The sequence below is a fragment of the Sminthopsis crassicaudata genome, chromosome 1 (assembly GCF_048593235.1).
Source record: "Sminthopsis crassicaudata isolate SCR6 chromosome 1, ASM4859323v1, whole genome shotgun sequence".
Classification (NCBI taxonomy): Eukaryota; Metazoa; Chordata; class Mammalia; order Dasyuromorphia; family Dasyuridae; genus Sminthopsis; species Sminthopsis crassicaudata.
The window spans coordinates 663,110,740-663,137,665 of NC_133617.1; the positions used below are offsets into that span (position 1 = coordinate 663,110,740).

General features: G+C 34.3%; 1 protein-coding gene across 2 annotated transcripts in view; it reads left to right on the plus strand.

The window, feature by feature from the left end:
• Positions 1-480: 480 nt before the first annotated feature.
• SMARCC1 (SWI/SNF related BAF chromatin remodeling complex subunit C1) overlaps positions 481-26,926 on the plus strand; it is a 147,268-nt gene continuing 120,822 nt past the window's right edge. The window contains exons 1-2 of one of the 2 annotated variants that reach the window (XM_074283090.1): positions 481-738; positions 7,232-7,351. In XM_074283090.1, the coding sequence (XP_074139191.1) occupies positions 532-738; positions 7,232-7,351 (327 nt within the window). In that variant the 5' untranslated portion in view covers positions 481-531. The remainder of the gene's footprint in view (positions 739-7,231; positions 7,352-26,926) is intronic. The other variant, XM_074283089.1, reaches the window with a different exon arrangement.

The window sequence follows — 26,926 nt, forward strand, 5'->3', positions numbered from 1 at the left end:
CGGTGCTAAATCTTAAGGTTAGGAATACAAAGAAAGGGGAAAGACAGGCCCAGCTACTAAGGAGTGCACAGTCTAAGGAGAGAGATAATATCCGCGTAATTAAGCTCAAAAAAGCACTCTAGAGGATAGACTGGAAACAAGCAACAGAGAAAGCGTCCTGACGTAAGAGATCGCGAAAGGAAGGACGAAACGCGTAGATTAGAGTGCGTGCTACCTGCGCGCGCACCCTCAAGAGCGCCGAGGAGGCGGGGAAGAAAAAAGTTTGCGAACAGACGGAAATCCCAGGAGCCCCGCAGCGAAGTCAGCGCATGCGTCTCCACGTGCGCGGGCGGCCCTATGCTTTACGAGTGGAAGCGCGGGCGGGGGCGGGCCAGGCCTAGGCCCGAGAAGAAGGAAGTGGGAGGAGGGCAGAGGAAAAGAGGGAGTGACCAAGGCGCGCGCGAGGCCGCCCCACTGGAGTTGGGAGGTGCGCGCGCAGGCGGCGAGTCCCACAGCAGGCGACGGCGGCGGCGGACACGGCAAACGGCGACAATGGCCGCGGCGGCGGGCGGAGGAGGTGGCGGCGCCCCAGGGACGGTGACGGGCGGCGCGGGACCGGGAGGTGCGGCGGCGGCGGCCGTGGGTCTGGCGTTGTGTCGGCGGAAGGACGGGGGCCCGGCGGGCAAATTTTGGGAGAGCCCGGAGACGGTTTCTCAGTTGGACTCGGTGCGGGTCTGGCTGGGCAAGCACTACAAGAAGGTGGGTTCTCGTGGGGCGGTCGCGGAGCTCGGGCCGGGGTAGGGAAAGGGACGCTCCCTGAGGGCAGTGGGGGCAGGGAGCGGCCCCGCTCGAGCCCTCTCCAGCCGCGGCCCTCCCCCCACTCCCCGCCATGAGGGACAACAAAGGGCGGCCCGCGGCTCCGGGGCTTCCCCTCGGCGCCTCCCCTTCGGAGCCTTCCCACCCGTAGGCGGGGGTCGGGGGGCGCCGGAGACTCGGTTTTGCTTTGGGCCAGCCCCACGCGGGAATGGGAGAGCCTTGAACATCACCTCCGGGAAGTCTTCCCAGATGTGCCTCCCTCCTCCCCCATCTTGCTCGCATCTCTGTCCTCCCCCAGTACCTCCTGTTGCACTTTCCGGGCTAAAGTATCTGGGTCTTTGGCTGCTTGGTGTGTAAGTGTCCTGAGGGCTGGTCTTCTAGCCTCTAACTGGATTCTGGAAGCGTCGTTCTTTAGTTGTTGAATGAAGGGTGCATGGGGAGCGTAGCTGCGGCCTTCCTTGAACTGGGGAAGCCGCAAAATTTGAGCATGCTAGCCCCCCACTCCCTGCAATGGGGCCCGAACACACGATTCCCTTTTCCTTCGAAACATAGCATAGCAACAAAGGAGCGCCTTCATTCTTAATCTCTTTTTTCTAAAGACATTAAATAATCCACAGAACATGGAGATCTATTGTATGTAGTCTGGTTAGGTGTATAAGGTAGTTGAAATTTTTTTTTTTAACCTACAGCGCTTAAAAGTACAGAGCTTTCAAAGGGCTTTACCTATTTCTGTACCAACCCATAACAACCCAATAATCTTCATTTTAGAGATAGGGAAACTTAACTGAGAGTTTAATTGGCCTGCCTTGAGTCACAAAAGCTAGGAGGTGTTTGAGGCAGAATTTGAATTCAGGTCTTTCAGACTTCCAAGTCAAACTCATACTGTATTTTCTATTTTTTTTTTTAATAGACTATTGAGGTGGAAATCATGTGTTTGGGGCAAGTTGGTAAAATTAGCCTGAAGTTTTTGTGTGGAGTTTGTAACCTAATAGTAAGGTCACAAAAACTATTTAGAAAGAAAGGCATAGATGATTTTTTTTGGTTAAATATTTTTTGAATTAAATTTTTATTTTGAATTTAAATGTCTCTGACCCCTCTCCAGTCATTTCCATTCATGTACAAAAAGAGGATTCCATATGACCATGAATTTCCATTTCACACTGATTGCCTTTTTAAAGTAGAAAATGAATTCATATTTGTTTTTATAGCAAAGCAGATATATTACTGCTTGCTTGTACTTCCTTATGAGCTTGTGTGTTCTGTGAAAGGCATCGAGAATTTAGGAGAAAGTTAATAACTGGAGTTAAAAGCTTAATGATTATTAAATGCATGTTGCCATGTACACCTATTAATTTCACTTTTGGTAATGTTGTAGCAGCCTTGAAGTTAGTGTTAATGTTAGTGTTTCTCTAGATGCTTGATATTAAGCAATACTTTTCATTGCAGAGGAAAGATCATTTAATTACATGACCTAAATTTGAACCCCACCTCTGTTAGTTACTTATGTTGGTGACTTCAGAAAAGTTACTTAACCTCAATCTCACTTTTACAATCTTTAGGTTTGACTATATCAATTCAACATTCTGTCTAGTTCTAGATTTAGGATCTAATGAACTTAACAGTGTAAGAAAGTTATGTGCCAACTTATCAAATGAAAATGAACTTTTATTATAGTTAAGTGATTTGTGTTATTTGTGTGTAGTATTAAGATTTGTGGAAATAAGTCTCTTTATCTTTAGTTCTCAAACTTTTAGGTCTCAGGAATCCTTTACATTCCTAAAAATCAAGTGCTTTTGTTTATATAGGCATAAATTAAATTTATATCATAATATAAAAATCTATACCAAAAAATAAAATAAATAAATTAAAACTGTCTTAGCATTATTATAAAAATAGTTTTCACTTTGCGGACTCTTGAAAGGATAATAAAACTTTTGAGACTTTTAAGCATTGGTTGAGAGTCATTGACTAGTCAGAGACTAAGTGACTATCACTTCACCCCACCTATGTACTCTGAGTATTTCCCTATTTTTCTTTTGGTCTAGCTGCTTCAGGGTGCAGCCATCAAAAGTATACTTGAGCTATGGTACAGATCTGAGGCTCACCTGCAGAATTATCTACTTTAGTGTTAAAGGAGTTCATGTTTTTGTTCAAGTAGCTTCAAGGGGTCATTGTCAACTGGCTCTAGAGGACGTCAGATGTGCATTTCTAGAGAAGAATTAGTGCTTCATATCTTATTATTTTAAGACCCTAAGTACCCTAATATGTGTTTATTCTTGATCTTTTTTTGTGACTTGAAATTAAAACTTAAACTTGTCTTCAAGAAGACTCAAGAAAATCCATGTCCTCCCTTTGTATAGGTGGAGGACACTATGGATGGGTTATTGTACCTCTTGTCAGATAATGTTTTATTAAACTACCTATTTTTTTTTTTTTTAAATCTTTGTTTCATTGAGTAGAGGAGGGTAAGGGATATTTAGAAATACATGACGTGAAAACAAAAGCTGTCAATGAAAATAAAATGTTTTAGGAATGGATAATATGTAATGGACAAAAAAGTAACTAGAATAAGTATGGAAAAAGTATTTTAATGTCTTAAAATGTTTTGAATTAAGTACTGATATACCCTTTTCAATAGAGTTAAGGATTGCTCTGAAAATTCAAGTTTTATACTTTATAATGAGGCCTGAAACCATCAAAATCTATTATGTATTACATTAGATTCAATGCCATTCTATTCAAAGATTATTCTGTTGACATTTCCTTTGGTGCAACAAATAATATTTGGTCTATTTCAAAGCAGGGGAACAAACAATGATTATGGTTGTTCCCACTTACGAGTTTACATTATAACTGAGGGAGACAAGATACTTAAAAACGTAGAATTTATATCTCAGAGCAGTGCCTGAAAAGTGCTGAATGTATCTGTAGGTTTGTATGACATGCACATATATAATTGACAGTATTTTTCCTAACCTGATTGAAAATAATGTCTGACTATAAAAATAGTTTATTAATTTTTAAATTTTAATTAATACCATTTTTTGATGGACATAACAAAATAGTGAAAGCATTTTGAAAAGTACATTGCTGATGATAGGTGGTAGTGTTATTACTGTTGTATTATACTTGAGATTTTTATTTTGGTAAGATGCTGAAACAAAGTTTGCTCATATGCTCTAATACTTTTTTTTTTCCTCTCTTTTGACTTTTCTTTTCCCCTCTCCATCCCTTTCCACCTCCCTCCTTTCCCTATCCCTCTCCATGTAATGCTATAACATTTTGTCATAAATATCAGTGAAACTAATAATGGCTTTATAATATGCCTTTCTGTGTTTAATTTTTCATCATGTGGGTTGGGAATGAAGTACATATTAGTTTTCATAGATCTGTGCCCTATCAGATGAATTTTTATTTCTTGTTTTTGGGTAGTTGAATAAAATAGTCTGACTAGAAGCAGGGATTTAAAAATCTACACATTTAACTTTAATAGTTGCCTAGGAGATATTTTAATGGGATCCTTAATTTTTGACCAAAAAAAAATCAAATCCATTTATTTATTTTCCTTATGATCTTTAAAACTCCCTTATAAGACAAAGTCATATTTTGGAAATGCTTTTTTTTTTAGCTTTGAAAAGTATGTCCACTATATTTACCATGTAAATTTATGATTGGCCAATGCTAAGAACTTTACTATGAATTTGTAATATTAACAGTCAGTTGTGTCAATAATATATTTTAATTTTTATTATAGCTTTTTATATACAAACATATATATGGGTAATTTTTCAACAATGATCCTTGCAAAAACTTGTGTTCCAACTTTTCCCCTCCTTCCCCCCATTCCCTCCCCTAGATGGCAGGTAATCCCATATATGTTAAATAAGTTAAAGTATATGTTAAATACAATATATGTATACATATTTATACAGTTATCTTGTTGCACAGGAAAGATCCGACTTAGAAAGAAGGTAAAAATAACCTGAGAAGAAAAAAACAAAAATGCAAGCAAATAGTAATAGAAAGAGTGGAAATGTTATGTTGTGATCCATACTCATTTCCCTGTGTTCTTTCTCTGGGTGTAGCTGGTTCTGTTCATTACAGATCAGTTGGATCCTCTCATTGTTGAAAAGAGTCATGTCCATCAGAATATATTCTCATATAGTATTGTTATTGAAGTGGTTCTGCTCATTTCACTTACTATCAGTTCAAGAATGTTTCTCGAAGCCTCTCTGTATTCATCCTGCTGATCATTTCTTATAGAACAATAATATTCCATAACATTCATATACCATAATTTATTCAGCCTCAATAATATATTTTAAAAAAAAATTTTCCCTAGTGTACATAGGGGAAAAAAAGAAGTCCTAAAGTGGTACATGAAAGAGTTTAAGTATTACTCTATGAATCTAATCTGGATTTTACTGCTCTGCATCACTGTGAGTTAATATTCTTGGGCCTTAGCCACTTTCCATTTATAGGTAAAGGTTTCTAGATATTCATTTAACTTATTGGGAATAGAAAATAATTGAAGAAAAAGAATTATGGATACCTTTCAAATTCTTTTCAAACAGCATGTTGCAATTTTAGTTTGTATGAGAGAGGATTTATTCCAATTAATGTTAACCAATCTGATAAAATTATATCCAATTTTTGTATATAAGGTTCCAGAGCTGTGAGCTGCAAATTTTCTAAGTTCACTTGCTTAACTATAGGAAGTTAACTAAAGGCCCCCCATTCTGTTTTTTCTTATCATAGTAACCAAGCCCAGTATGGAAGAGGTGACAACTACAAGGAAAGTCCCCCATAATATTTTTTTACTTCTAGACTAATCCTGGAGTATGTGACCATCTTATGACCAGTTAGGTCAGTGACTGTGATAGCTTGTATCATTTTCTCATGCCCAACCTAAGAAGAAGCCTATTTATCTTGTGTGGAGATATTCTTTGCTTCACCCAATTTGTGACTTCTGGAATATTATTTTGCTTATGTTAGCTTATGCTAACATTGATTGTCAATCAATGGAATTGTTTTGTATTTGGGATAACTGTTATTGAATGACTGGACATCTAGCCCTATAAAAATAGGATAGTGTTTTGAAAGAGAAGGCATCTCCTATCATGAGAAGAATCTGAGGTCCACTTCATTAGATCGAGATCATGAACTTTTTAATAAACTGCCATTGCCTTAGTTTCTTATTGTAGGTGGGATTATTTTAATCCTCTATGAATAATATGAGTAATAGTATCTTCTTTTGAAGAATTATTTTTTAATGCTTGAGACAGCATTTGAAACATGAGGCAACTCAAAAAAAAAGTGCAGCAAAACTGGTTGCACTTAAAGTGGTGCTGACAACCAAGTACTTAAAATTAGTGGCTGTCAAACTTGCATGCTATCAACTCTATCAGCTTTCTGATTGTGTATAAATATACACTTATTTGGCCTTTTGAAATGTGTTTTTATAAAAACCTTTAAGATAAAGGGAATCTGGTTAGAAGGATAGAGAAGATTGCTTGGGGAAAATAAAGCACTTCAACTGTAAATAGTAGTTGTCAGCAGTTAATTACAGCTTGGCTATTCCATTTATACATTGAAAAACGAATGCATTTAAGCAAATCAAAACTACTTGAAAATGTTGTAAGCTCTTAAAGTAATTGCCTTTATATATTTAGACCTATGTGATTGGCTACAACACAAAGTCAGTTTTCTTCAGTCTAATGAACCATGTGGTTTTTCAGTAATGGTACACACTGCAACTGTTATTATCTTGTAGTTGCTCCCATCAGTCTGGCTTTTAAAATCATTTAGTATAGTAGAAACAAACACATTAAGATTGAAATGTTGAATGAAGCCTGTCAAGTTGGCTTGAAGATAGGAAATGAGGAGAAATAGCTTATGTAATTTTTTTCCTGAAACTGGATGAAATTCCTGTGAGGTTGTGAAAGCCTATGAGTTAATTGTTTTTTTCTTGGGCCCAAAATGAATTTGTACCTTCTAGCCAAATTTGGCTTATTGATAGCATTTTACAAATGCGCGTTGAAAGCCATAAAAGCCACACAGTGCTTATCAATTAGTATTAGTAAGGTGTTATAGCTCTCTGTGTAATTTGTCTCTAATGTAAAATTCTCAGAAACGGGGATCATAGTTTATTCATTTTTCTGTCCCTTTAAATAACTTGCATAAATAAAAATATCCAATAGAGTTTAATCTGAATAAAATGACATTGGCCTTTTTAACCTTTTTTTTTTTTTTCATTAAAATAATGATTGTTTTTGCTTTAGGTTGAAAGTTTCTTTTAAGTATAACTTACTGTATTTAAGTATGTAATCTTATTGTTAAGATTTTGCATAGCAGAAGTTTCACCAATACTAAGGCTTTATTTATTTATTTATTTATACATTTATTTATCTATTTATCTTTATTTATTTATTTGCAGTATGTTCAAGCAGATGCTCCTACGAATAAAACCTTAGCTGGGCTGGTAGTACAGCTTCTACAGTTTCAAGAAGATGCCTTTGGGAAACATGTCACCAATCCTGCCTTCACTAAGCTTCCTGTAAGTAATACAGTGAATACATTGCTGTATCGGTTTTATTTACTTTCCGCTGAACAAGTGGGATTTATGTATATTCCTGGATAAGATTATCCATAGCTATTTCCTAGCTTTTGTGAGGACCCTTAGGTGTTAGCACAATGCATAAAGTGCTGGGCGTGAAGTCAGGAAGTCTCCTTTTCCTGAGTTCAAATCCAGGCCTCAGACACTTAATAGTTCTGTGACCTTTAGGAAGTCACTTAATTCTCTTTGCCTCAGTTTCCTCATTTGTGAAATGACCTGGAAAAGAAAATGGCAAACTACTCCAGGGTCTTGCCAAGAAAACTCGATGACCAAAAATAGCTGGACAACAAAGAAGACTCTTGTTATTTCTTAAAATAAAAGAGCAGTAAGAATTTGAATAGAAATCATTTAAAATCACTTTTATGACCTCCATTGCTTTTCAGCAATGAGCCACGTCTCATGAATCAGAATATTTAATTCCTTCTAATGATTACTCTCAAATTTCTTATCTAGCCTGAACTTCTTTGCTAAATTCATGTTATATCTCCAACTACTTTTTAGACATTTCCAATGTGTTCTATAGATATGTCAAGCTCAACTGGTATAACTCAACTGGTATATTCCTTCCAATTCATTATCGTCCTGTTCCCCCCCCCCCCCCCCCAAATCCTCTCCCTTTGTGTACTTCCATATTGCTGTTGAGGGCATTATCCTCCTAGTCTCCCAGCCTAGATGTTATCTTAACTTCTTGCTTTCTTCCTTCTATCCCTTCAAACAAACCACTCTGTTGTCAAGTTCTTTTGATTTCAAGTTTGCACCCTCACTCCAGTATGTCCTTCCTCTCCTCAAATTGGTGTAAAGGCCTAAACTACTGGGGTAGCTTGCTGGTTGGTCTTCCTGCCTTAAGTTTCTCTATTCGTTCATCTCATGTGAAAGTAAAAGTCTGACCAAATCCTGTTCCCCCATATCTCTTCCCATTTAGTCAGCTTCAATAGCTTCCTATTGCTTACAGGATCAAATATTATTAAATCCCCTATTTGATGTTCAACACTGTTCATCACCTGTTCCATCTCCTACTTTTCTTCTAAATTCTCTTAATATCCTTTAATCCATTGACCTCACTGTTCCTGAAATTTTCTCTGACCCTGGAGGAGATGTTTTTCTTCCTCATCTTCCACCTTCTGCCTTCCTGTTTTATTTTGTTTCAAATAAAATCCCAGGGTATACAAGAACCTTTTGCCAATCCCTTTTAATCCTAGAGCCTTCCCTCCATTAATTATTTTTAATATATCCTGTATAGTTATTTCTTCATCTTCTCCTTTAGTTGTGAGCCCTTCAAGAAAAGGCTTTTCTTTTTCTTTCTTTGTCTCCTCAGCAAAGGAGGTCTAGTAGATGTTGATTGACTATCCCTTGGACTGTTTTAAAAGGGCAGATGTGTTAGCCAGTTCTCAGTAACTTTCCTCATTCTAATACTTTCAGTCTCTTAATTCCTTGTAACATTGCTGCCATCCTACTTTGTCCTTGTATCAGAATCTTTGAATATTGGTCATCTTTTTTTTTTTGGCTTGAGCCACAGTGAAGTATTAAGCAGAGATTTTTATTTGTAAGAAGTCAAGTTTATACTGCACATGAAGCATATGACAAAGATCTGAAAAGGTGATTGCTTTACATAAACTAAATAGGAAGTTAGTGTTCCTGTACTTCTCTTTCTTGGATGTTATCTTTCAACTTGGATCTGTCTCATGGAAGGCTAGTTCCATATTATTTCCCCTGAAGATAGATAATTTTTGCCATATCAGGCAGTCACACAATTATATAACTAATCCTTGGTGTTCATCCTTTATTAGAATCACTAAAAGGTGTGTTCTATGTGTAAATAATTGAGTCCATTGCTAGTTTTATATTAAGAGCTCCCAAAGATAAATTATTTAATCATGGTGATTAGTATGGTGAAAAGAACTTTAAGGTGAAAACTGAATTCTAAGTTTCTGTTACTAGCTTGTTTGATTATCTCAGCTGGAATATAAATATATAATACATCAGACCTATGAACCATTTACATTAGATTTTTGGCTCAAGACAGTGATACCAAGGGACAGTTGGGAGGATTTTTTTTTTTTTTTGATGTCTGTTATGAAAGATTGCACATATATCCTAGATATCCCCACCTTTTAAAATTTATGCATAAGAGTTTATATTTTTGAATTTACCTATACTTTTAAAAACGTGTATGTATATATAACGTATGTGTGTGTGTATACATAATTTCAGCCTAAACTTGTCTTGAGGTATGAAATTCCACAAATTTGTGAATCACTGTTTATAGTAGACTTTGTTTATTTGTGTTTACATTAGTTATTTGAAATTTGTAGTTCAGTGCTATGGTGCGCTACTTTATGGTTATCTGAGAAAATTTTCAGAAGTTACATAATCAATCATTTGCCTCTTTTGGAATACATGTACTTAAACTATCCAAGGCAATCACTTAAACTGTTTTTAAGAGTTAAAGATCACAGTTTTGAGAGTTATGTCAACAGCTTTTTTGTCAAGCAATTTTTAAAAATATCTAAGTATTTCTTGTTATGATTTCAAGCCATTTGTCTTCCTTACCTCTATGTTAGAGGGAGAAAAATTTGATCAGTAAGCCCTCTTTAAGGAATAGTATAATTAATTTAAATATGCTTATAACCTTCAAACTGGATCTCAGCCATTGACTGTAATATCTTCAGTCATTCTTTTATAAGTTATTTTTTAAAAAAATAAAATGGATTGAGTTTTTCTCCTGCTGCCAATCAAACTTTCCTAAGAGTTAGAAAGCAGTGAAATTAAAAAAAAAAAAAAAAAGAAAGAAAAAAATGGGGAGCAAGGGTTTCTGTTAATCCACAATCTTGGAAGAACTGAAAGTTGACTGTTTAATTTTACCAACTAAATGGCAACTTCTAGCTTTTTTTAATTGCCCCTGTTTTCTAGTTCTTCAATCATTATTTTTCTTCAAAATGTTCAAAACAGTGTTTCTGTAGGCAAACATGTATGCAAAATTAATTTCTCAGTTTAAATAATTTATTTTCCCCAAGGAATCTTCTCTGTCCTTCTAACCAGATTCCCTTTATTTTAAAGATTTTTATAAAAACACATTTTAAACGGCCAGATAAATGTATGTTTACACACAATTGGAAAGTTGATAGAGTTGATAGAATTCAATTTTTTTTCCAATTACATGTATAAACAATTAAATTTAAAAAAATTTTGAGTTTCAAAATTTTTCCTTCTCTTTTACCCCTTCCTCCACATTGAGAAGGCAGATAGTTTTATATAGATTATACATGTGCCGTCATACAAAACATTTCATATTAGCCAGGTTGTAAAAGAAAACAGACCAAAAATAATCCCAAAGGAAAAATTAAGTTTAAAAAAAAAATAAAAAGGTGTGCTTGGGTGAATATTCAGACTCCACCAGTTCTTTCTCTGGAAGTGGATAACATTTTTCATCAAGAGTCCCTCAAAAGTGTCTTAGATCTGTGTATTGCTGAGAATAACCAAGTCATTCACATATGATCATTGTATAGTGTTGCTGTTTGTTTTCTCCTGCCTTATTTTTAAAAGTATTTTTATTTTTCCCAGTTAAGTTTAAAACAATTTTTATTACTTTTTTTTTTTAAATTCACCACTATACCAAATATATCATTCTAAAGCACTAATACATCTGTAGATGTTCATGATAATTGTCTTGCCTTCTAGTTTCTGGCCAACTAGAAAATATTTCCTTAATCTCATTAAAGACTTGAATAAATATGGAAACAGGCATTAAGAAAGCACACAAGGAGTTATGGAAAACATTTCCCTAAAAGTTATGTTGTGAAAGAAAATCTTTTAGAATAGTTGTGGTTCATTGTACTGCTGAGAATAGCAGTGTCATTCACAGTTGATCGTTCCAGAATATTGATATTACTTTGTACATAGTACATTTCACGAGTTCATGGAGGACTTTGCAGGTTTTTGTGAATTCCTGCTCATCATTTCCCATAGACTAATAATATTCCATCATAATCACATACTGCAATTTATTCAGCCATTCCCTAATTGATAAGCATCTCCTAAATTTCCAATTTTTTGCCCTGAAAAGAGCTGTGATAATACTTTTGTATTCAAAGGACCTTTTCTTTTTCTTTTTTTTTTTTTTTTTAATCTCTTGGGATTCATGCCTACTGGTGGTATTGTTAGATCAAAAGATTTCATGACTTTTCAGCTCTTTGGGCATAGTTCATAGCTTTTGATTATTTATCAATTGGGGCATGGCTCTTATTTTTTATACATTTAACTCAGTTTCCTTTATGTTTGAGAAATAAGGTCTTATCAAAGAAACTTGCTTCAAAATTCTTTTTACAATTACTATTGATAAGTGTATTTTCCTCCATTTATTCTGTTCTCTCTTTCCTTTTACCCTGTCCTTCCTCAAAAGTGTTTTGCTATTGAACACACCCTCCCCCACTATGCTCTCTCTTCTGTCACCCTCCCCTTTTCCCATCTTCATACTTCTTTTCTGCAAGATAAGATAGATTTCTATATCCATATTGAGTGTGTATGCTATTTCCTCTGACCATTTCTGATGAGAGTAAGGATTGTTCCACTTCTTCTCCCATCTTTCCCTCTACTGTTAATGCTTTTTTTGGCCTCTTTTAGATACTTTATACTATTCCACTTCTACCTTTCTTTTTCTCCCAGTACATTCATCTCTTCTCCCTTAATCTCATTAAAAAAAAAAACAACAAACAACATACTATTCCTTCCAATTCAACTCACACTTGTGCCCTCTGTTTGCCATAATAATGAGAAAGTTCTAATAGGTTGCAAGTGTCATCCTCTCATGTAGAAATGTAAATAAGTAAGTGATCCTTAAGTTCCTTGATATCACTTTCCTGATTATTTCCTTTTGTTTCTCCCAAGTCCTGTATTTGAAAATCATATTTTCTATTCAGCTTTGGTCTTTTCATCATGAATGCTTAGATATCTTCTATTTCATTGAATTTCCACTTTTTCCCCTAAATATTCTCCTGATTCTTGCCAGAACATGTTTAGTATGCTCTGGGCATGACAATCCTCTTAACACTTAACTTATCAAATGGTGTGGGTATTAAAGCCAGTGAGTATCAGGGCTATATTCTGTTTGGCAAATGTTTCTAGGTTTTATAATGAAAATTCATGGGAAAATTGCATTCACTTTATAACCAGCTTTCCTGCAACATATCTTTTTTATAAAAATAACAATGTATCTTTTGTAGAATTTGTTAAACAAATGGGCCTTTATTCATTAGTGTAAATTACAGTGCAAGGCTAATTTCTTAAGTGCATGAAGCAATTTGGGCTTGTAATAAATTAGACAGGAAAATAACTAAAAGCTAGGGGACTGACTCTTTTTGATCTGTACAGGTTGAAGGATTTCTCATGGCAAAAAAATGTCACAACGTCTTTAATATATTAGTATCTATAATAAATTACCATATAATTTACATTAATAAGAGTACTTTTAGGTTAGTTTAACACTTTATATACTTTGTTGATCTTCACAACAACCACTCTGATGAAGGTGCTATTATTTCCATTTTTTGCAGATTAGGAAACTAAGTCATAGTGATTACTTGATTTATTCATGATCAAAATGGTTAATATTTGAACTTGACACTTGACCCCAGGTCTTCTTGATTTCAAAATCACCATTCTTAATTTTGCTACTCAGTGATATAGCTCTCCGAATACCATCATGGAAGGAAGGGAGGAAAAGAAATTAGCACTTATATAAATTTCTAGTGTGTAAATCACTTCACAAATATTATTTCATTTTATCCCTGGATGACAGGTTCTATTATGCACAATATTTATATACAGTATGTAAATAGAAGAACCAGTACCAAAGGTTTTCTTTCGATTTACATTTCATTGTCTAGACAAGCATTTTTTTTTTAAATTTAGCCAAGTCTTTATAAAAGTACATTTTAAAATAATTGTTCTAAACACTGAAATATGAATTATTAGACTTTTATTTTATTATTAGACTTTTATTTTTATAAAGTCCTTATTGATACTAAGACCATCTCCCACAAAAAACCAGCTTTTTCCTGCTGTTCCTTCCCTAACTAAACTTAATGATAGGAAAAAAGCAGTCTATGTATGCATAGAAATTTTCATTTTAGGGAGCAATGCATTTTATCTGATGTCATTCATTCACAATATTATACACAGGAGCTTTTATGATTTCTGAACATTTTTAGGGCATCCTTTTTTCATTTGAACTGTGCTCTGCACATTCTTTATGGTGGTAACCAATACTTTTGGTTTGGGGAGTAATTTCCAAATTAGCTAGCTATGTACATTAACTTGTTAGTGCTGATATAAAAATCAATTTATAAATTATAAGGAAAATTAAGTATAAACAAGTAGTAGTGTGGAAGTGATTCCAGCTTGAATTTTTGGACCAAGTTGTTGATGCTAAAAAATGGGAAATGAATAAAAGTCCTACTACATAAATGTGAGCTCTCATTTCTTATTAAATTGTTAGATTTTTTCCCCTCAATTTCATGTAAACAAAAAAATTTTAATCCTTATTATTTTTTTTTAATTTTGAGTTTCAAATTCTCTCCCTCTCTTATTCCTTTCCCCGTTTCTTGAGAAGTCAAACAATTTGATATAGTCATTTTAAATAGCTTTTCTCAAGGTAGATCTTTGAAAGGGAGACATAAGAGAATAATTTGCACTTCTAAACGTAGTTTCTGCTTAATTTCTGCCATGGGCTCTTTAAAAAAAAAAGAAATTTTAATACTATATTTTCCTCCCAATTATATTAAAGGATGTTTTAAAATGATTTTTATAACATTCTAGTTTTCACTTAATATATTAAGCAAGCAGTGTGATAACATGGGTGATCAATATTTTAAAAGCTTTGTCTCCATAAAAAGGGTCATCCAATATAATGAATTACTTGCTAATATGCTGATTTAAAAGCTTCATGCTGCCTGCTTCCCAACGAGATCACCATACATTGGTATGTGTCTTCTCCAAATATTTTTTTCTTTGCCAATCATTGATCCACCAAATTTGGATTTACAGTATCAGATGGATTCTGAATCTCTTTGAATTGAAAGTGGCATAGAGAAAATAAATGCCCTGCTGTGCTCTATTTAGAGGAAGAAAAATACATCTGGTCTTACTAGTACTGAGCTTTAATTTATTTTTATATATGGCACATGTCTAAAAATATCCCTTGCACAAGCTTTAAAACCTGCTTATTTTAATGATTTTGTTTTCAAGGATTAACCCTAGTACAAAACCTTTGTGAACCAAATTCTTGAAATTATAAAGGGGACACACCTATACTTCTACTTTATTAAACATTTTTAATGTAAGTATATTCTCAAATAATTTGGCATAATTTGATCTTACAAAGGATTGTTTAGAGAATGAAATATTAATGGGATTATTTAAGTTCTAGCAAGCATTATAATTTAATTCACTGAATAAAATTTGTCTCATTTTTTTGTTGTACAGTATACAAAAAATAAATTCTCAAGCTGTATATTGTCATCAGCATTCTGAAAAATGATGATTAGTAAATAACACAAAGAATGAAATATATTTGTAATGATTTCAAGTTATATCTCCTGAAAGTACTTTTTTTTTTTTTAATTGTACCCATGATACATTAGGACAGTATGTGATAGAATTTTCTGTGAAAAAGAACAGAAAAAAGGTATAAAGGAATAAATAATAAGATCTGAAAAAGTTAGGTGAGAGTGGCTAGTGAATACAAAATCTATTCAGACCTTGTTTTATATAGATTCCTATCATGCAAAATTGACTTTGCTTAAAAAAAACTGAAAGAAATCCATATTTCAAAAGAACCCAATAAACAACTATGTCAACTTTACTGTACACTACTGTGTTCTCTCTTTACCTGTAAGATAACTGATCTGTTCTGTCCTGGTAATGGCAGTTGTAGGATGACAAAACTATTTTTGAAGATTAGTCCTACTTCCTGGAAAATACTGATATATTAAAAAAAAAAAAAAAAAAAAGAGGAGCAGTGGGAGCTTGAGGCCAGTCATCCTGACTAGTAACAGGACAGTGTAGATCTCCACATTGTTCTTAGAACAGACCAGATATTATATAGGAATAGAACAAAAGAAGACATAGTGCCAGTGATGGCCCTAGGTCATGTATAAGTTTTCTCATGTGATAGAACTGCTTTTCCTAAATACATGATATTTGAGGTCATATTCCCATACTCTTTCTCCCATTATACACTGCCACCTCATCACTTGTTCATATTTTTCTTGATAGTGTCTTCTGCAAGGTTCTCTGAGTAATACATGAGTGGTTCTGTCATGGAGGAGGAGAGGAGAGAACAGCAGAGGAGCTGTACAGTGATTTATATTGGAGGCACAGCTAACCAACAAGAGACGTACCATAGTTATAATTTTCTTTCACTCTTTCTTATGGGAGGTGAAAAAAGAATCGATAACATTTGGTGATTAGTGGGAGAACTAAGTTTCTGGGCTTAGGCTACTATAGACTAAACAGAATCATTGCTTGAGCAACTTTAAAACATTGAGGATGATAAGAAAATAGGCTCAGTTACAAAGGAAAATAAAGGATTATTTGATATTTCCCAATGGGATACCTTTCACAAATCCATGCCAGAACAACAAAATTGATTAATTATAGTACAAGCCGTAGTAAGAATATCTAAAACCACGGGTTGATTTTAAGAGGTGGAGTTCATTAACATTAGGATTGAAACAATTTAGTATATATAGATAAAGTGAAACAAAAGGGCAAAAAAACCACAGTAAGACTCAGGAACATTAATAACATTAAGCCTTTTTGTATTTTAGTAACTCACTCCCACTGTCTATTTAATCAATACTTTTTTTGTCTTGTATGTTAGATATTCCATGTAATTGTATGGTCTTTGGAAAAAAATTTCTCTTGTAAATTTGGAAATTTTGGAATAGGTCTCATTCTGAGGGTTGCTCTATAGGAAACTCCTCTTTCATAATAAATTTGTTTCTTTTAAGTGCTCTGCTAAAATCTTTAACAAACCAGATCTCAGTACAAGTTTTTATAACCTCATAAATTTTAATTCTCTAGTACCTAGTGCATGTAGTGAAAATGAGCTCAAACTTTTGATTCTGACTTTTTTTTTTTTTTTTTTTTAAGAATAAAACTACGTCAAATTAGGAACCCATAATTCACTTGAAACTTACTCAACCCATTAAAATAATTTGAATCTGTTATATATCTGATCTTGTTGCTTTCCCAAAATTTTCTACTCTTAAATTCCAATCCTTTTAGGAAGATCAGAGACTGTCTATTCTAATCTTATATATGAAAATATAGGTAACAACATTCTTTGGAAATAGATACAGTAGTTACACCAATGAATTTATTTATAAGCAGCTGACTTTACTTCAGCTGTAACAAAAGAGATGGAGTGGATATATAGATACACTAAAATAATTCCCAGTTGTACACAGAGAATAGTATTTGTCAAATGGCTTGTCTGAGATTTTTGACTTTAATCTCACAAGTTAATATCTTTTGTCAGTTTGTCCAGTTGTTCTGGTAGCATTCTGAAATAATAAGAGACTTAATGTTAATATCTGACACTGTAATTATTAACAGGCATGTGATGATCCTAAGCACTAATTTACTTAGTCCTTCAGGATATGAGATGGCCCTGTATTCAGAATTGCATTGGGCTCATTTCTTTAATTGTTTGTTTTTTGTTTTGTTTTGTTTTTCCTGGTTATAGAAGTTTGGTATATAAGGAAAAAGCAGGGATATGATTCTAAAAGCATCAAAATTGGCCCACCAAGCGTAAGGGCACAGAATGACTCAACACATGTATATCAGGATAAAGAATACTTAGTTCCATAATTAAGAAGAGTAATAATTTCATTTCTTTATTGTCAGACTCTGGATTAACCAGGTAATTAAAAGGAAATAAACACAGTGGGGAAACTGAGGCAAGAAGATCCTATCTTTAGCCATGCTGAAGGTTGTTCCATTAGTCTTTTCTCAGATAGAGACATCTATACCCATTACAATTTAGGATCACACTCCTCTCTGAGTAGTTTCTGGCATTTTTTTTTTTTTAAATGGTGGATTACTGACTTAATGATCTATTAACACCTACTTGAATTCAAAATTCAGAGTATCAATTATAGTCTTGAAATTTTATCTCGGAAAATTTCAGTAATCACAGGTTAGGTCTGGGTAGAAAGAGGGGCAGTCTATGTCAGCACGAAAGTAAATTTTTACTGATTTTTGGGGTGGAGTATCACATTCAAGTTTTTCCATAGCATAGAGCTACTTTTGCTGGTTGCATTAACCATGATATTTGAGATCATATTTCCACACTCTAGTTTCCACTGTATAGTGCTCCTGCCTCCCCACTTGGTGCTCTGTGATACTCCTTCCCCTCTCCCCAAATAAAAACAAAACTCTTAGTGAAAGCAGAAGAATAGACCTGTGTAGAGACTGTCACTGGAGCAGTTTAGGGGTTTTGGCTTAACTCTCTACCACCTGTCCACATGGCCAGCCCCTGCTTGTCAGTCTTCCATCTGTCTGTACTCCTATATCATACATCTGTTCTTATCCCCATTCTCTTGCCTATCCTTTTCAGACTGTGTCTGGTCCTCACGTATTTATTCTTCATGTGTTCTTTCTCTTTGTTCTGATCAAGTTCTCATGTGATTGGTCCCTGATTCCTGCTGATTGTTCTTCCTGTTTTGCCTTGTCTGTCTCTAGTGTCTTTGTGTCCTTGTATTAAGTGCTGATCCTCCGCCTCTCTGAATGAACCTACTCCTTTTTCCTCCCTCATGTTTGTAGGCACTTTGTAAAGTGTATTTATGTAAAATTTTGCATTATGTAAAAATCATTTTCTGTAGAGTTCTATGGAATAGTCCATTTTACATAAGTGAAGAACTATCTATCTGTATGCCATAATTCCTCTGAAGTCTGAAATCCCTCTGAATTATATATACTAGAAGAATATAAGTCTTGCAATTGAGAAGGAAAAAAAATGTAAAGTGTTCAGTAGAAGTGGTCCTTCCTAGGAAAAGATGTGAGAAAGAAACTAATTCCAGAGATACTTAACTTTAAACACCTTTCTCTAGGTTTTAAAGTAGCTAGGGGGAGCCATAGATAGTGTTGGATTTAAAGTCAGTTAGACTTGAATTCAACTCTTGCCTCAGTTCAAATTCTGTAATTTAAAAAAGTTAGCTGGCATGGGCTAAGGATCATGGCTACTGATACTAGGAAAAACTGGTGATGTCAAAACAAAAAATGATAATTGACTTTAAAAATATAGAAGCAGAAATAGTTATCTCAGAAATTTTATTACACAAGTTGAATGGAAAGAAAAAACATTCATTTTTCAAAATGGCAGTAGATATCAAATATTAAGATCAACTTTGAAATTAAAAGGGGGTGGTTTGGGGACAAAATCAAAATCATGGAATAAGAGGAAGCAATACAGTTGAGTTGCTTTCCAATAAAAATTCTCCAAGTAGATGTAGAAAATGTGCTTTACTGAATTCTGATGAGGAAGTGAATCATTTGTCTAGCCTGGATATCTATACGGAGACTGATGTTTAAATATTGGGTCAAATCTGGCCAGGAAGATGGGCATAGGATATTCTAGCAGCCAGGGGAAGAGCAGATTTCGGATGTATGCCAGGATATAGTGATGAGAACAGGTACCTACTGGCAGTGTGGTTGACCACTACCCTGTTCTGAGCCATGGATTCAGAGTGGATTGAAAAGGGAAATTACGGCTAGAGTGACATTTCTGAGTCAGGGAGCCCTTGTGCAGAATAGAGGATGTGTAGAAGCAAGAAGCAGTGATGTGGTTCAGACCTCAGGAGCAGAACCATTAATTACTCAGTTCTAGCTTTTAGTCCAGCTTATAGAGGAATAACCAGAGCATACTCCTATTCCCCCCCTCCCCCATGCTCGTATTTCAAGTGTCTGAAAAGGAAACTGCTAAATCACTTAGAACTGAAGGGCAAAGTGGAAATAGAAAAAAATCCACTGGTCACCTCCTGAAAGAAACTTCCAAAATGAAAACTCCCAAGAGAAATCATAGGTAAAATCTAGAACTTCTAGGTCAAAGAAAATATATTCCAAATAGACTGAGAGAAAGAATGCCAATTATAAGAAACCATAGTAAGGATTACATATGATTTAGCAGCTGTCAGTGTAAAGGAGTAGAGAACTTAGAATATAATATTCCAGAAGGCAAAATGATAATAGGCTTACAGCCAAGAATAAATTGATGAAAACAGAGTATAATATTTTAGGAGGAAAGATGGTTTTTACTTAAATATAGGACTTCCAAACATTCCTGATGAGAAAATCAAAATTGTGAAGAATTTTAAAAGTTCAAACATAAGAGTTAAGAGAAATACAAAAAAGTCAAGAACTAAACAAGAATATTATTATTTACATTTATTTCTTATTTTCAAATATGAAGACATGATATATGGGTCCCCTCTGAACCCCATATAGTATAATCAGGAATTAGAGATCAGAAGTTCTGAGAGTGGTTAATCTATTATGTCTTGATGGAAAAGTAGAATGGAAAGAGAGAGGAATAAACTAGGAGTGGAAGCATCAGGATGGTTAGGGAGAATGATTTTACTTGAGTGCACAAGGATTCCATCTATCCAAAGATTAAATGTTACTCTCTTTTGACCTTGTCAAAAGGAGCAAGAAGGTACCTCATACACATAGTTGGGTACAGAAGTACATTGAATAGGGAAGTGGAGAGAATAGTCCTAAGGAAAACAAACGTTAAGGAATTACAAAAAATTTTAAACCCTTTTTCAGATGACAAAAAATGGGAATCTGAGGGAGTGCTTATAAATTGGGAAGTTACTGAAGAAGGGTCTGAATATAATTGTATACTATTGTGCTGTGTAAGAAATGATGAAAGGGAAGGTTTCAGAAAAAACTTTAAAGATATTTATGAACAGATTCAAAGTAAAGTAAACAGTACCAGAGGACTGATTTATACAATGTGAATAACATGGTAAAAGAAAACAACTTTGAAAGAATTAGGAATTTCTTTCAGCATAACATCTAGCCCTGATTACTGATTAGAAGTATGAGAGAATTGAAGGATTCTGAATTCAGAATGAGGTGCCTGCCCATGCATGCGCGCGCGCGCACACACACACACACACACACACACACACACACACACACTCTCACTCACTCACTCACTCACACACTCACTCTCTCTTTCTCTTTCTCTCTTTTTCCTTTTTAAAATTGGCTAATGCAGAAATTTATTTTGCTTGACAATATATTTGTAGAAATGTTTTTCCCTCAGTGCTAGAGGGGAGGGAAAAAAAGGCATATAGATGGGTGGATGTATGGATGGATAGATAATTCAATAAAAATAAAATTTTATATAAAAAAATTTCTGATCTATAAGTGAGACTAGATTTGGAAAATTAGATTCTTCATCAGAGGTATACTTAAAAACAAATGTGATAAAAATATAGTTGTATGATTAAGAACTTATGGATATTGGTAAAACACTTTTGAATTTAATACCAAATCATATGAAATAAGTGGTTGTTGGAAAAGTATATTTATTAATTTTTTAAGATTAAAAAATTGTAAGATTGAACATCTAAGTTAATTATTTTACTTTGTCCTAGTTAATTTGCTTGTCACTTAAACATGTCAGATAAATAAAGTAATTTGAAGGAAGGTAATAATAGAAGGCTCAGGAATAGCTAGCTGAAATAAACTTGGATTCATTTTTTGAAAGAAAAGAGGTGGAGGAGTGCATTTCTGGCATGAGATACAAGTACATAAAAAGCTAATTTCTTGAGTTGAAGGTTATTTGTGCTCAGTAGGAAGATCACATATTTGCTTGGCATTTTAAAATATTTAATATTTTTTGATCGTTAATGTTTTGGAATAACTGAATAATACTCCTTATTTACAAATAGTTGTGGAATTTGTCTCAAATAGTAGTTAATAAATTAGCTTAAAACCTCTTTATAAAACTATAGCACATAAATTGAAACATGGTGCCCTTATAGATGTACGTAATATACAAAACACTGAGAGATGACGTTGTTTTGAGTTGCTATTGGGATAAATGTCACTACCAACACTAGAATTCAGAGTTATAATTTGAAATCCAAAATATGTATCACAAGGCTTGATTATTCCTGTACAACTGTCTTCAGACTAGTACTTATCTGAATGTTTATTCAGTTTTCATTTTGAAATATCGTCAATAGTAACTTTTTTGTTATATTAAGTAAATAAAGAAAGGGATGAATAAGAAATAAAGTGACTCTGGGAGAACAGTACTTGTAGAAGTAGTTCTTTGAGTATGGAAAAAGTTTAAAATTTTTTAAAAATTTTTTTATTAAAGTTTTTTATTTACAAAACATATGCATGGATAATTTTTCATCGTTGATCCTTGCAAAACTTTCTGTTCCAAATTTTCTCCTTCTTCCCCCACCCCCTCCTCTAGATGGCAAGTAGTCCAATACACATTAAATATGTTAAAATATATGTTAAATCCAATATAGGTATACATATTTATACAGTTATCTTGCTGCATAAGAAAAATCGGACTGAGAAGGGGGGGGGAACCAAAACCTGAGAAAGAAAACAAAATGCAAGTAAATAACAACAGAAAAAGTAAGAATGCTATGTTATGGTCCACATTCAGTTCCCACAATCCTCTCTCTGGGTGTAGATGGCTCTCTTCATCACTGAACAATTGGAATTGGTTTGAATCATCTCATTGTTGAAGAGACCCACATCCATCAGAATTGATCGTCATATAGTCTTCTTGTTGCCATGTATAATGATCTCCTGGTTCTGCTCATCTCACTTAGCATCAGTTCATGTAAGTCATGAAAAGATTTTTAAAAGGTTTATGAAAAAATGTTTCGTGTAGTCATCTAAAAGGTATTTAGGTACTAGATTTCAGAGTGAAATCCTAAATATATTACTGTATAATCTTTGTGGCTGTAATCTCATTTTTTTTTAAAGTTTTTACAGTAATATTTATTACAGATTTTAGGCTCTGTGCTTTTTTTTTTTTTTTTAATATATATTAGGATTCCTTTACCTATTTTTTTTGTTGTTGAACAGTTGATGAAGTGTTGTAATTAATTTGATCTTTTAAGTATTTAGTAAAATTTGCATGTAAATCCATCTCCTGTTTTTGAGGGGAATATGGAGTTTACTTATGGCTTGTGCACTAGTATTTAAATATTATTTCTTTCTTTTGTCTGGACAATTTATATTTTTGTAAATATTCATCCATTTCATTTTTATTAGCAGTTTTATTGATATATAGTTGGACAAAATAGTTCCTAATTATATTTTTTGGAACTTCTTTGATTGTAAATTTACTTTTTTCGTTTTCAATATTAGTAATTCCTTTTAAAAATCATGTTAACTACTGATGTATTTAATTTATTTTTTAAGAAAAATAATTCCTACTTTTATTTATTCCCTGCTTCTCTTAAACTTCTCATTTGATTTTCCAGATTAATATTTTGTTGTTTAATTAGAAGGTTTTAGACTTTTATGGGTTTGTTGGTTTGTTTGGTTTTTAGTTATACCCTTTTTATTAATTTGGGATACAGACTTAGTAGTGGTATTGCTAGATCAATGGGTATAGTTTTATAGTTCTTAGTGAGCACAGTTCCTGACTGTTCTTCAGAATGATCAGTTCATTAATACATCTGTTTTCTTCAGTTCCTCCAGCATTTATCTTTTCTGATAGGTGTGAGGTGGGTATTTTCAGAATTTTTAATTTGGCTTTCTCTAATCATAAGTGATTTGGATTTCTTCTGATCAGTCTAGTTTCTCCATTGTCCCTATTTTTCTCCATCCATTCCAAAATTTGTCATTTTTCTTTTTTTGTATGAATCAATCTAATAGGTGTGAGAGGTGGTATTGCAGAATTGTTTTAATTTGCCTCTCTATAGTCAATAGTGATTTTGCGTATTTTTTTCCTTTTGTGAATAGCTTTGATTTTTTTTCTTTTTCTGAAAACTACTTGTTCATATCTTTTGACCATTTATCAATTGGTTTTTATTTTTATGCAAATTTGAATGTTCCTTATCTTTGAGAAATATATCACAGAAACTTGATGGAAAATTTTTTTATGTTAATTAAATCTGTGGTATCTTTTAGTAAAAAGTAGTTACCCTGATTTTCTCTTTCATTTAAGTCTACTTTTGCTTTGAAGATCATAATTGGTAGACCTGCCTTTTTTTTTTTTTTTTTTTTTTTTTTTTCTTTAACTTCAGCTAAAATATATTAGACTTTGCTCTAGCCATTTATTTTAACTGGTATGTATCTTTCTGTGTGTGTTTCAATTGTGTCTTTTATATACTACAAATTGTTGGATTCTGATTTCCAAACCATTCTGCTATCTCTTCCATTTTATAGGCAAGCTCATCCCATTCACATTCATAGTACATTCACATAACTGTATAATTCTCTCCATTCTATTTTCCTATGCTTATCTTTCTTTTTTAATCCTAAAGCTCCTCAAAAGTCTGCTTCTGACCACTGCCTTTCCTACTCTGTCCTCTTCCTTAATAACATTTCTCTTCCTCTCCTCTCTCCCATTGCTGTTCCCAATCTCGCTACCCCTTTTCTTCCCTATTGATATTGAGTAAGATATATTTCTATATCTAATTGAATCTGTATGTTTATTCCTAACTCTTTGAACCAATTCCAATGAAAGTAAGGTTCAGGCATTGCCCTACCTTTGCCCCTCCCCATTTTCATCTCCACTATTAAAGGTATTTCTTGTGTGCTGCTTTTATGTGTGAAAAATTTCCCCATTCTGCCTCTCCATTCCCCTCTCAGGGTATCCTTCTTCCTCATATTCACATTCCTTCTTTTGGAAGTCATCCCAACATAGTTAACATGTTACTGTTCTCTATGCAGACTGCTTTTAACTGCCATAATAATAAAATTCTTAGGTTCTAGATGTTTCATGTTTCCCTATAGGAATGTAAATAGTTTAACTCCATTAAGTTCCCTTTTTTGAGTCTCCCGTTGACAAGCCAAATTTTCTTTTCAGCTCTGGTCTTTTCATCAGGAATGCTTGGAAGTTTAAATGCCTTTTTTTTTTTTTTTTTTTTTTAATCTCCTGAGTGGTTATACTCAGTTTTGCTGAATTAATCTACGTCATAATCCTTGCTCTTTTGTCTCTGAAAATCTTCAAAGCCTTCTGCTACTTTAACGTGGAAACTTTTGTGACCTGATCGTGACCTGACTATGACTTACAATATTTGAATCGTTTTCCTTTTTGGCTGCTTATAGTATCATTCTTTATTTGTGAGCTTTGGAATTTGGGTATAATAATACCTAGGAGTTTGATCAAGACATTCAGGTAGTCTAGTAATTCTTAATTTTCTCTCCTTGATTTGTTTTTCAGATCAGTTGTTTTTCCAGTGAGATTTTTCACATTTTCTAATATTTTTTCATTCTCTTGACTATGTTTTATCATTTCTTGATGTCTCAGAGTCATTAACTTGCCTTTGCCCAGTTTTAATTTTAAGGAATTATTTCTTTGGAGAAATTTTGTATCTCTTTTTCCATTTAGTCAATTCTGCTTTTGTTTTAATGAGGTCTTTTCTTTCAGTGAATTTTTGTAGCTCCCTTTCCATTTGGCTGGTTCTGCTTTTTAAGTTTTTCTCCTCACTGTTTCTTTTGTGCCTTTTTTAAAACTAAGCTTTTATTCTCTTTTCATAATTTTCATGCATTAGTCTATAATTTTCTTTTTACAATTTTTTCCTTCATTATTCACTTCTTTTTGGGGGGTGGGGGACAGGACTGCAAGGCAGTTGGAGTTAAGAGACTTGCCTAGGGTCACTCAGCTAGTGTCAAGTGTCTGAGGCTAGATTTGAACTCGGGTCCTCTTGACTCTAAGACCATTGTTTTATCCACTGCACCATCTACCTGCCTCACTCCTATTTTTCTTTAAGCATTCTCAGAATTTTTGCTGACCTTGGGCCCAAATAGCATTTTTTTTTTTTTTAAGGTTGTCCTTAGAGCTCTTTTCTTTTTCTTTTGTGGTCATTTTCTTTCTTTCTTTTTTCCATTTTCTCAGTCTATTCATTCTAAACTTTGTTAAAATTAGTCTTGCTTTCTTGGAGGAATGGAGAGGCATTGTACCACGCTGCAGGCTTTTTTTACACAGCTGCTTTTAGGATGAGGGCTGGGAATTGGAAATTTCAGGTACTTCCAAGGTTACCATAGGAGAGGTGCAGTCACAGGTCTCCTGGTGTCTCTCTGGTGTCATTCTGGTGTCCTGCAGCTCCACGTGCTAGTACTCTTCTTTGCTTAAAACTTCAACCAGAACCTTTGTTCCCCTGTGACCAATCACAAGTGCTCTCTCCTGGTACTGAGAACTGAGACTTAGAACTGCTTATGGGCAAGAAAGTTGCTCAGCAGTAGCCAAAAAAGGGTCTCCTATAATCTTTCTGACCAGTTTTTTGGCTTCCTCCTTTATCATCTCTGAGCTAAGAGCCCTTGAAGCTGTTGCTGTTGCTACTTTTGTGGCCATTTCCAAGGCCCACTATTTGAGTTCGTGCTGTACTCTGGGTCCAGGTCTACCCTAATATTACAGATCTCTCATGTAGACCTCCTAAATTGTCTTAGACTAGAAAGATACCTCCTTCTGACTTTTTGTTGGTTCTTTTGCTGCAAAATTTGCTTTGAAATGTTATTTCAAAGTTGTTTGGAGGGGAACATTTGGAGATTTTAGCTAGTCTCTGGATTGTACTCTGCAATTGTGGCTTGTCCCCCACTCAAAAGATTTTTGAAATAATTTTGTATAAATGGAATTTTTGTAAATATCTCAAAGCATAGTGTGAAAGGATATTGAGAGGTCCCCTAAACTTGTCTTTTTGAGTCGCCGTACTTTCTTTTTTTAATAGTATTTTATTTTTCCAAATATATGTACAGATTGTTTTCAACATTCATTTTTGTAAGACTTTATGTTCTGCATTTTGGAACAATAATATTCCATAACATTCATATACCATACCTATTCACTAATGCCCACTAATGGGCATCCAGTCACTTTCCGGTTTCTTGCTGCTACAAAAAGGGCTGCCGCAAACATTTTTGCACATGTGGGTCCTTTTCCTTCTTGAAGATCTCTAGTGAGTTTAGTGAGCCTGCTGGATCAAAGGGTATGTATAATTTGATAGCTGCAAGTTGTTCTCCAGAATGGTTGAATCAGTTCATATTGAGTTGCCATATTTTCCAGAAACATTGGATCCATAGCATGTAGGAGGCCCTGAATGTGTCAAGAATGAACACTCCTTTCCTTCTCCCCAAGCTGACATAATTTGCTTTGCACCTCAAGCTGAATTCCCTGTACCTTCTTGGGAGGCAAGACAGGTGCCAGCCAGTTTGTACCAAGCTAGGAAAATGCTTGTGCAACTGAGATCCATTGCAAATAAGTGGACCCTTCTATTTTTATAGCCTAATATGGCCTTGCTCCTT